The sequence below is a fragment of the Nanorana parkeri genome, unplaced genomic scaffold, assembly GCF_000935625.1.
Source record: "Nanorana parkeri isolate BGI_ZX_2015 unplaced genomic scaffold, ASM93562v1 scaffold840, whole genome shotgun sequence".
NCBI classification, from domain to species: domain Eukaryota; kingdom Metazoa; phylum Chordata; class Amphibia; order Anura; family Dicroglossidae; genus Nanorana; species Nanorana parkeri.
Window position 1 is genome coordinate 621,573 of NW_017307108.1, and position 12,418 is coordinate 633,990.

At 41.6% G+C, this 12,418-nt stretch overlaps 1 protein-coding gene across 1 annotated transcript in view; it reads right to left on the reverse strand.

The window, feature by feature from the left end:
• The window catches only part of CNTNAP2 (contactin associated protein-like 2), a 266,748-nt gene that overhangs the window by 193,081 nt on the left and 61,249 nt on the right, over positions 1-12,418 (reverse strand). Inside the window, exon 3 of the mRNA XM_018565388.1 lies at positions 879-1,006. Coding sequence (XP_018420890.1) covers positions 879-1,006 — 128 coding nt within the window. The remainder of the gene's footprint in view (positions 1-878; positions 1,007-12,418) is intronic.

Genomic DNA, 12,418 nt, shown 5'->3' on the forward strand with positions numbered 1-12,418 from the left:
TGTCAAGCCTTAAAATTGCGTGCGCGCGCGAAACCTCAAAAAACGATAATACCCAACGCAAGTATTTCTATGTATATGAAAGGCATGTTAAAGGATAACTAAACCCAAGAACACAAATGCAATATATTGCAGCTTACCAGTCCTTAGATGTAGTGGCTGCATTAGTTTTCATTAGAACATTTTCAGCAAGTACAGAAAATAAGGTGTTGATTTATAAAACTTGCACCCGGTTTATAGCTGGACAGATGCTGTTCGCATTACACTAGCACTTATAGTTGGTGCTGATGAGTATAGGAACTTCCTAAGCCTCATCAGTGACATTTAGGGGCACTAGTGCCATGCAAAATTCTGATGCCTGGCTATACGCTAGGTGGAGGTTTTGAAAATGAAGCCCTAACTGTTCATAACAGAACAGGCAACAGGAAGTAAAATACAGTTTCCATTTCACTTCCTGTTGGCTGACCAGAAACAAAACAATCTTAACTTTCTACTTTAAACTACTAATGGAAATGAACAAAGGCAGTCATGTTTTAACACCATCCTGGGCGGCAACCATGGCTGCCTCCATAGATACAATGCAGTAGTGAGCATAGCCACTCAGGAACTTTGTCTCTCTACAGGATCTTTCTGTAACACAGACCAGTCACTCCCGCTCTCTCTCCCTGGTTAGGGTGACTGGTCTTTTATCCGTCCCTCCTGTAATTTTGCACAAAAAGTGGATTTATATCCTTTGTGGCTATTGACTAATATATTAAAATATAGGGTTTTGTGCTCAAAGTGAAGCTTTTAAGATATGGACTATGTAGCTAGGCATCAGTTTTCACATATATCTCCCATTGCTGTATAATATAGAGTAAAAGGTAATTTGAGACACTTACTGTCTCCATAACATCGCAGGGGATCGACAGTCAGCTTTGCCTCTGATGAAGAACGATATGTATCACCAACAATAACTTGTGTGACTGGCAGGTGATCCTTATAGGATAAGATACCATCATCCTTCCTCCTGTGCCAGAAAGGGGAAAATGTTAATTTGTCATTGAATAATGTAACATGTAACCATGGTAACAAATACAGCTCTTTTAAAAACAGAAGGTTTGCAGCCTCCTCCTGACATCTGTCTGTAGGCATGAATAAAGGTAACAATAAATCTCAAGGGCAAAATCAGGGCGCGTATTAAATTTATTTTTGGGTTGAATTATTTTTTATTAGACAGGATGAGTCTGCTGAGGTTAAAGAAAAGAAAAACCTAGTGCTAGCAAAACTGAACCTTACCCTCCCTAATTAGTCATCCCCCTCAAGGGCTAATAATGTTTCCACTTTCTATGAAAAGGATAGAAAACACTTTTAATGGGACAGCAATATCCAGTGATGGATTTCCCTATTGGTCTGTTAACAATAAGCTGTCTAAACTAACATCAACCTGAGTACCTTAGTAAAACTAAAGTGAATGTACAGTGTTTTGTGTAGGTTTCTTTCCTTCTCTATTGTGTGCAGACAGGGCTGTTGCCTCAGGTATCATCTATTTGGGTCATGTGGGGAGAGGGGGGGGCGGGGGCAGCAGGCAGAGCAGCACGGTCACTCTCCTGCACAATGTTTGCATTGTGCCTGCCATCACCATTCCAGTCAGAGCATCCTAGGTTGCTAAGAGTCAGGCCTGGAGATCTCCTGACCCAGCTCCTCGTAATTTGGCGTGCTCTGGTCAGCTTCCTGACCATCTCCTGGCAACCAGATGTGCAAGGGTCATACCCATCTCCACACCCAGCTCTTAGTAACCTGGGATGCTCTGTCCAGCACCTGGCAACCAGTGATATCAGAAGCTGGTTGGGATGCCAGCCAGATGTGGGCGGGGAGATTATGCAGAGGTCACACCCCCTTACCAACACATAATAATAGTAATAATTATAATAATCATAAGTGTGGTTTCATATATTTACTCAGATAAGACTAAAATATTGCATGGAAATATTTAGTATTTTTTAGCCTTTTTGAGAAATGTTGCTGCCATCAATTTGCTGATCACTGTGCTGCTTCTCCTCTACAGTCCAATCACAAACTGGGAGCAGGTCCATGACTGTCTGGGTTCAGAGGAAGTGTGTTGAATGACACTAGCCTTGATTCTACCAAGAAGACTAAGGACATCTAATGACAGAAAATAAGTACTGCAGGGCACATCTAACTGCTTTTTTATCCTATATTTTAATGTTTTTTTTTGGCTAGGGTCACTTAGGCAGAAACACATCAGAGGTTGATTGCAATGTTATGCTCATTAATTGAAGTAATCATTTGAAGGATTTAAAGTGCTGGAAAACTTTTTTTTTTTTTAACCAGCCTAATTTTGAAACTGCACATTTCACCCAACTAAAGTATCTAGCAGTGTGATTTCAGATTTGCCTTGCCCTGTAAACGTCTACTACAAATTCTAAGATTGCTGACAAGAAGAAATGAAAAAAGTGATTACAAAGGACACTTATATGCCAGAACAAAGCCCACAAGAATACTATCCTTCTTGGTCTGTAACTGCCGAAGCAAAGTGCTGACTTCAGGCCACTTTGGTCTAATCAGTCAAAAAGGCTTAATGAAACATATGTTGCTCTTTAAAATAACTCATATTTTAGTCGAATGCATTTTAAACGAAAGTATTTAACGTTACAATGATGATTAAGGAAAAAACACAATCTGTGGCGATTACACTTGCAAGGCTAAAAATAATAGCCAGCGTTCTAAAGGCTAGAACAGAGCCACATTTTTGGTGTTATTTTATTTAAGGATGATTTGCTTACTCATTTGTTCTGCTTCATGTAGGATGATGAAGGAATAAACTGTTGGTTTAATAAGCACTGGCTTTTAAAGGTCATAGGTTTAAATTAAACACTTGTTTGTTCAACTAGACGCGCACGTGCAAGCAGCTGTGTTTAAGGGTTTCAGTTAGCAAATGACTCAAACATCCATTTTTACAATATTTTAAATGCTTTGCCGTTCATCTCAAATAATTATTTACAGCTTAATGCCTGAGAAATTGTAGGCACATTTGCCTTAATGGCAAAGCAGTAAGGTAATTAACTGAAGTGTTTCATTACGCAGAGCAGGCAGCCATAAAGCACAGGCAAAATACATATACTTGTCAGTTTTGCTCAGCTTGTAAACATAGGCATATGTCTGTTGCTATTATTTTTACCCCAATTAGGCTATTTTTTATATCATGAACTCAGCAGAGCAGACGGATGACCTTGCTAAAAAGTAGCTGTTAGCTCAAACTTACTCAACTGTCCAGATTCACTTGTGGCAAGAACACCCACTTCTTAATCTTAATTCATTTGCAGTAAGGCAGATGTTCTCGAGTGTGGCCTCATTTTTCTTAAAACAGCGCTGATAAAATGTTTATCTCCATAGAAATCCACATGGGATATTTGACGGATACTTAATTTATAACGGTGAGAAAGGCACATATATTTGCCTTATTATTTTCCTTCATGAAATACTTCCCATCTGTAAACTGATTTACCAGCTGACAGACCCAAACAGATGCAAATATCCAATTTGTTTCTGCACACATAATGAAGTGGAAGCTAAATATAAACTATTACAATGAGTATAGCAGAAGTTAACATTTAAAAAGCTGATGGAGGCTATATAATATGGGCTGGAGCAAGTATAAAGACTAAGGAAAATTACTTGAATTGGTGGCGAAAGTAATAGCTTTCTTTAAAGTGTAACTAAACCCATAGACAATAATTTAAAATATTGCAGCTCATCAATTCTTAAATGTGGTGGCTGCATTCGTTTTCCTTTTTTAGGCTTCTTTTTCTTTATTTGCATCTGGTAATTCAGCCGGAAACACACTTCCTGTCTTAGGGTTGCTCCACTCTATGGGGCAGCAGCAGAGCCACCCATATAGCCAACCTGAAGAGAGGGCAGTCTTAGGTGCACTAGCACATGTATATGGACTTGACTAACAAATTAAATCCAAACTCCAGCTAATGCTTTTATATATTTACAGCAACACCTTTTTTTAAATTTGGATTTTTAAGGTTTTTAATAAATTAATAAAAGCTAACAATTGTAAGCACCCTTGTCAGTGTTAAATGGTTTGTCTCAACCCTCTATCTACCACTTTTGCTGAACAATTTGGTCTGTTAAAAATAATAGACCTACTGGCTGGATTACCAGGTGAAAAAGGAAAGAAGCCTAAAAAAACGAATGCATCCACAAACATTTAATGTTTGATAAGCTGCAATATAATATGTTATGGCTTTTGGGTTTCAATACACTTTTTAATAGGCTTTGAAACATAGGTATGTACACAAGATACAAAAAACCCTCTTAAAAATAGATTCCAAAGAGAGCAATTGTTCCATAGTTCTCATATTCACCGTCACTTCCATATATGACTTTAGACTTCTTTATACATACATTTGAGTTCAACTGCAGAAGCCAGGCACTGACAGTTTTCAGGGTGAGCCTTCCAGGACTGAGAAACTCAATATTAGCTTGCTTGCACTTTATTCCATACAGTAAAGCACCCACTTTAAAGTAGACCTCCAATTGTCTTTAATATTTTCAGACTTTTTCCCAATCATGTATTAAAAACAAATGTGCTAAACTGTACTTACCTTCTTTACGTTCCAGTGCTGTCCCCAGCTTCCTCCCCCATCCAGTGCCACTGTTCCTTGCCATCCAGCATCATTCTACTTATTTCTTGTAAGCCCAGCCTGTTGTTGACACTAGTGGTGGACCTATGGAACAAAGGGCCCTGGTGCAAGATTTTTTGGGGGGCCCCAAACCCCCCACGGCTCTTACAATGCCCACCCTGCCAACCTATAGCCATTACCATTTTGCATTTCTGTATAGAGGACTACAACTCCCAGCAATACTTTATATAGAAATGCAGAATGGTAACGGAGATAGAGAACTACAACTCCCAGCAGTACTCTCTACAGAAAAGCAGAATAGTAACGGCTATAGAGAACTACAGCTTCCAGCAATACTCTCTACAGAAATGTAGAAAGGTAACGGCTATAGGGGACTACAATTTCCAGCAATACTCTCTACAGAAACGCAGAATGGTAATGGCTATAGAGAACTAAAACTCCCAGCAATACTCTCTACAGAAACACAGAATGGTAACGGTTATAGGGGACTACAACTTCCAGCAATACTCTCTACAGAAACACAGTATGGTAACGGCTATAGGGGTCTACAACTTCCAGGATTACTCTCTACAGAAATGCAGAATAATTCCATCAGTCATAGAGGACTACAAAAAACATGTCACATAACTGCCCCCCTTAGTTTTGGCCATGGGTGCATCCATATTTACAGCAATGCAGAATGGCACAGGCTATAGAGGACTACACATACCAGCAATACTTTATACAACAATAGCATTGTTGTTTAATGTACTGCTGAGATTTGTAGTCCTCTATAGAGAATACCATTCTGCATTGCTACAATGCAGAATGGCACCTTCTATAGATCACTACAAATACCAGCAGTACTTTATACACCATCAGTTAGGCTACACATAATAATAATAATAATTTGAATGAATTATTTACCCTTCCCTCTCCTGGCTGGTCTTCTGTCTTCAGCTGTTTCCTAGTAGAGGACTCAGGCTGCAGAAAAAAAACTTGTGTCTGTGTGCTGCTTGCTGGGTCCTCACAGCTGTCCGAGGCCCCATGGCTGCCCCATGATGTGCCTGCTTTGTTCCCAGGCTCCCCCAGTACATGGCGGTCAGCGGGCCCCATAATATCTGCGCCGGGTTCAAATACGGTGGCCCCCCCATTTTAGCGGCGCGAATGTTGGATGTACAGATCGGTACCTGGCGGCCGGTGGGCCCCCCCATCTCTGTGCCGGGAGTGTCGGATGAATGGATGATCTGACACTCCTGGCGCAGAGACGGGGGGCCCGCTGGCCGCCAGATACTGATCCGATGCTATCTGGCACCAGGCAAGCCCCACCATATCTGAGCAGGGGACTGTGCTGCCCCCCACCGCAGTCTCAGGCCCCGGTGCGGCCGCACCGCCAGTGGGTCAGCCCCTGGTTGACACATCTCCTGGTGATGCGTCATACCACAGTCTGCACTCTCAGTACCCCAGTACTGAGCAGCACTCACGCGTGAACGTGTGGTACTCAGACGCGGTATCCTTGTCCAGCACTCGTGCCCCTCTGTGCTTCCTTGTGCCCCTGCACACCTGTTCCACCATCCAGGTACATCCAGGACCGGAGCTGCAGGGGAGGCTGCCCTCATCAACTCAGACTCCACCAAGGTATGTGACAGTTGCATATTGAAAGAGAAGACCTGCCACTTCTGAGAAAGAAGAGGAAGAACGTGAGATGGCAGAACTGCAGTGAAAAAGGTATGTATAGGGTGTTTTGGCTAAAAAAAGAATTGGGGAGATGCGGCTTAGGGGGGAAAAGGAGTGGGACACATAATAACGCTGGAATTCTGATGTAAACCTGCCCAACCCAAAAACTTTAGAGACAACTCTTAGTTTTTCTTTAAATAAACCCCTCACCACCCCTAGTCTATTCTGTGCATCTGTTCAGCTTTCATACAATTTCATTTTCCTCTGAAAAATGTTTTAACTCTTGAATACAGACTTTGCGTAACTTCTGCGGATTCCGGTCAGACAGGGTAAGAGGAAAGAAAGGAACTGTGGTTTGATGATAAGGCTTTATACAGGATGGATATTAAGTAACGCTGTGAAGATTGTATTTTAAAAGTACTTTTATGACTATATAGAAGGCACATTTTACAAATCTTATTTGTATATCACTGGGCTGTAGATTGTGAGATCATTTTTTAATATATTGCTGACACTGTCCTTCCTTCTAGAGGGTGGCTACTTTTGTTCCCCATGGTCCCTGTGTGTTTTGTAAAGTGGCCACCACTCCAAGTTTGATCTTGGAGTGGTGGATACCTTACAACACACACAGGGAACATGGGGAACAAAATTAGCCACCCTCCAGAAGGAAGGACAGTGTCAGTACCAATTCAAAAATGATCTTACAAGATGATCTAGAATTTACAGCTGAGTGATACACAAATAAACTACCTTTTAGTTAATAGTTGAGGTGCTTGAATGCATTTTTAAGATGTAACACCTGAGTTTAGTGTCACTTTTGTGGGGTTCTTTATTATACAAATATAGGCTGTAGTTCCTGAAATTGGTTTTATAGTCTGTCCCCTTCCTATGGGCTGATGAGGCTTCTCATCATAGTTATGGACTCAATTGAAGATGTGGGAGGTGCAACCAATATCACCAACTTCAGAAACTAAAATCAGGAACTGATTTATATTATACTTTGTATCTGTCAGGGCAGCCTTATAAGCAAAATCATAATTTTAATCTTAATGCAGGTTTTTATTAAATAATAGCACATAACATGAAGAGCATTAAAGTAGGCTCCGGGAGCACATAACAATACATATCATGTGACCAAGTGAAGACACTACAGCAGTACAACCTGCTGTAGACACCAAAAGAATACTGTGACTGCACTTACACCATGGTAGTAAACAAATGTAAACAGTTTCCCTATATGATATAATCTATCCGAAATAAAATGTCATGCAAACTATTTAGATCACAGTTGTATTACCCTAGAGAAGTATGTTACACTTTGGCCTTGCAGAGCTAAATTAAAGTCCCATCTTGGATTCTCTCTGAATAGCATTTATAAGTTTGCTTTGTGGTCACTTAGGTTATTACCAGGGAATACTCTATAGCCAAAACCAGCCCATTTGTGTGCGGTATCACTTTAAGCTTAGACTGTAAACTCCTTCAGGAACAAGGACTGAAACTCTGACATCAAGCATAAATTTTATTTCATTTTTTATTCCCAGAATGCTTTAAAGTCCAACCTCAGCTAACACTTTTTATTTCAACAGACCAGGCAAGGCGTAGGGCCTTAGGATTTTTATCATTATTATTAGAGATTTCCCTTCTTGTCAAAAAAGGAATGATAAGCAATATCTCCTCTTAAAACATAAACAAAAAAAAAGTTTTGTAGAGTCTGGAACTTCTGTGCCTTCCTCTCCAAATGATGACTGCAACCACGACTGCTTTTATTGGAATCACATGAACAGGAAGTAAGGGGAAATCTTCACAGTTGGGTCGCAAACTGATATAAAAACCTGCCAAAAACTTGCCTATTCTATGCAAAGTAGGAGCAAGGCTTTAATTCTTGGGAAAAAGTAACACAGTTGCTTGTGGTAATCTCCATGTTCAGCTGTAGCTGAAAAAGTTTATGTGATCATTGCATTTTATGTTTAGGTACTGCCCAGTGGAGATGCCACTAACCAAATACACATAATAAAATTCTATGTATATGTTGTAACTCAGCCTGCCTTTGAAAAAAGGCAAGGCTGCTGCAATTCATTTGCTGATCTGATATACAGTAAAAGGATACACACATACAAGAGCACATTATCAACTTTAGTAATATAAATGTAAATTGGAATTGTGGTGAGGTAATGCTTAGTGCACAAAGGCCCTCCAGGGGTATTCAATCATGCAGATAGAGTTTCTGACACTTGTACTGTAGTGTAGAGTACAGAACACTTCACTAACGAAAGTCAAATACTGTAATCTTAGTGAACTTTTCCAAGTATATGTTTTTGCTGTTATTTTCTTATATAATGATGTTAATGTATGCCAATATTCTGATTAGCCTGGCAAAATCACTATAAAGCGATGTTCCATTTGAAATATATTTATCTATAAAAGGTAATAGAAACTTTCATACACTCTGATCACACAGGTTTCATGCCTACTTCATCTGCTACAACTAATATAAGGCGTACATTCTTAAATATAAAAGTCCCTATCGATGCTCCAGGAGATTGGGCACTTTTGGCACTGGATGCCATGAAGGCTTTTGATAGTGTAGAGTGGTGATACCTATGGGCAGTATTGGAGAAATTTGGGTTTGGAGAGAATTTTATTAAGCGAGTACAACTTCTCTATGCATGCCCAAAAGCTGCAGTAAGTATAAATGGCTCTCAATCAAATATGTTTAGATTAAAACATGGGACCAGACAAGGATCTCCAATTTCACCACGTTTATTTGTTTTAGCTATTGAACCATTAGTAGCAATGATTAGAGAGTCAAGCACAGTGGCGGGCTTTAAAAGAGGCCTGAATGAAGATAAAATAGCACTTTATGCTGTTGATATGCTACTGTTCTTGACAGATATCTCTCCTTCATTGCCAGCAGTAATGGCAATTATAAGGAAATATAGTAAATATTCTGGACTAGGTATCAATTGGGCAAAATCCGTGCTGCTTCCTTTAGATCCCTTACCACAGGCCTTACACAAAAGTATGTCTCAAGTTATGATAGTAACTATATTTAAATACCTGGGTGTAATTATCAGCAGCCAGGTGACACAATATATATTTCTTTGAATCTTCAACTACTGTAAAGATTCAGTGTAAGACTTGGTGTAAACTTCCACTGTCCATTATGGGCCAAATAATCTATTAAGGATGATATGGATGCCAAAAATACTATGTTGCTTACAAAACTCCATTGTTTGATTCCAACTAACTGGTTTAATCAAATCAACACTATGGGGTCTATTCAGGAAGCTGCCGAGGGCAGCCGAGTGAATGACCGATCTGAAGTGAAGGCTGGTACGGCTAATTTCAGCCGAACATCGGCTGAAATCAGCCGTACATCGGCTTGCTCCGTGTGGCTTCGGGTCGACCCGAAGTGCAGAAGGAGTTCGACTCAGCCGATCCAACATCTGGATCGGCTGAGCCGAACATCCGGCAGACTACTCACTGCTGTTCGGGCTATTCTTAAAGATCCCGAACAGCAGTGAGTGAATAGCCGAATGCTGCCGAGCGGCATTCGGCTCGGCTGTTCTGCTCGGCTGTTCTGCTCGGTCCCTCAGAGGCACCGAGCAGAACAGAAAAAGAGTGAAAACAGCAGTGAGTGAATAGCCGAGCCGAGCCGATGCATATGCGTTCGGCTCGGCTGAGCCGCTCGGCCATGATCGGGAGCTGTACGGGCTATTGTGAATAGCCCGTACAGCACCCCTTCGGTTCTACTGAACCGAAGGGGTCCTGGGGCCGAAGCTAGCCGAAGGATCGGCCAAAGCTACGGCCAGATCCTTCGGCAGCTTCGTGAATAGACCCCTATGTTTAGGTAACTTATTTGGAAAAGGAATAATCCAAGACTGCATTTAGAATATTTACAATTCCCTAAAGATTGTGGGGGTCTCAATGTTCCAGACCCTAAATTTTATTTTATGTCAGCACAATTACAATAACTGGCTGCATGGGGCATTGATAACTTTGCTAAAAGCCCTTACAGATTACTATCCCTCTTATACAGACATTTGCCCCCCTTACAGGCATTACAATCTTCAAACTATTCACGGAAATATATGTGGCTGCCCACAGTAAAGTTGATTGTAAAAATATTGAGTACAATAAAAGAACTATTAGATATTTCAAAATATACTGAATATACTCCACTCTGGTGTAATAAATCCATCCCAGAAATATATAAACTGCAAGGTTTCCAAGAGTGGAAACAAGCTGGAGTATACGCTTTACCAGCTGTATCAAGGAGGATATTCGATTTTTTATCAAGGAGGATAAATCGATTTTTTTTAATACTTACTAAGGCATGCAATATATAAACAATTTGGATCCCATCCAATTATATTTCCTACATCTACTGTACAATATTAGGGTGGCTAAAGCTTCAAAGGCAAATGGTTTGATTTAATTGATTTATGCACAATGATCAATCGGTAAAAATGTATTTACTGTTATTTGATGATGGAAAATAAGGTCATACAGTAAAATTGCAAAAGTATTCACCCCTATTCACCTGTGCATAAGGGGAATTCATTATAATTTTTGTAAACAGCATAGAAGTACAGACACAGACCACCCCATCCCCCTGCTATCACCACTTATCTAGCAACACCCCACTATCACCACGACCAGCAGGCAACCCCCCATCACCACCACTTTACCAGACCTCCATCTCCCCATGACTGCACCTGTATGCCTCCCCATACACACACACTGTCACCACCACAGCTGCCACCTTATCAACACCCCCCATCCCTAACCTTGCCTGCTCTGAAATTGGCACCCTTTTGCTATTATTTCATTAAACAGCATAGAAAACAGCAGACAAAGCTTAAAAATTATGTTTCAACAAAGGACATCTCTCTTCCACTGTTGCATTTGATACAATTTTAGAGAAAGATCAACCATTGCAGCCCTTGTATGTCTCTCATGACAGGCTTCCTAAAATAAAGAAAGGCTCAAAAACTTCTGAATTTTAGTGGATCTCCAGTTACTCTCCAGGCCATGCCAATGCAAATCAATCGTCCCTGTCAAATTTAAGTTATGTAATGGAATTTCACCCTTAAAATGCTTGATCAGTTGTACAAGCAACATAAACTGTCAGCAATATATAAGGCACCACAAAAATTAAGCTAAGGGGGCGCATGCGCGCGGCGAGACAAGATGGCCGCGGCTTAACCTCGCTCTGCACCCCGCCGAGACCGTAACGGACATACCGTACACATCGCGGTAGCTGACACCCTAAAAACATCCGCAGTGAGTACCGGATACTGAGCGGCACCTACCCATGTCGGTGTCGGGCTCCCACTCGCGGCTTCGGTCCCGCTCTGTCAAGGAGGCCCTGGCGCACGCAACCTCCAAGATGGCGCCCAAAGACACAGGGCGACGTTCCTCCCGAGCCCCATCTCCAACATGCTCTGCCAGTGATGCTGCGGACAGAGACAGTAGAGCCAGCTCTCCCTCGCCAGACAGGTGCACAGCATCCCAGGATGACCTGCTCAGGCGCATAGATATAATGCTCCAGAAAGCATTACAGACCACCTCTAAACAGATCACCGACAAGGTGACACGGGAAATCCGGGAGCTGGGAAAACGCACGGCAGACCTGGAGGCCCGCATGGATGTAACCACTGCCACCATGGATTATCATGATAAGGAACTGGATCAGCTCCGGGACGACAATTCCCAACTGATGTTAAAACTGGAGGATCAAGAAAACAGATCCCGCAGATCCAATCTAAGAATTCGCGGTATCCCTGAGACGATCATAGACCTACAGGCAACGATAACCGCTTTACTGCAGGAACTGACGCCATCTATTCCAGTGGAACGCCTGGAATTCCAGAGGATTCACAGAGCGCTGACGAAACGACAGAAAGATGGCCCCCCCAGGGACATTATCACAAAATTTCTTTACTTTAGAACGAGGGAAGCCATCCTACAGGCGGCACGCAAGTCCCCCTCTCTCTCCTTTCAGGGCCACGACTACCAGGTCTTCGCTGATCTAGCACCATCTACCATTGCGAAACGTCGTGCCCTGAAACCGGCCCTGACAGTGCTGCAACGTCATGGCATCCTTT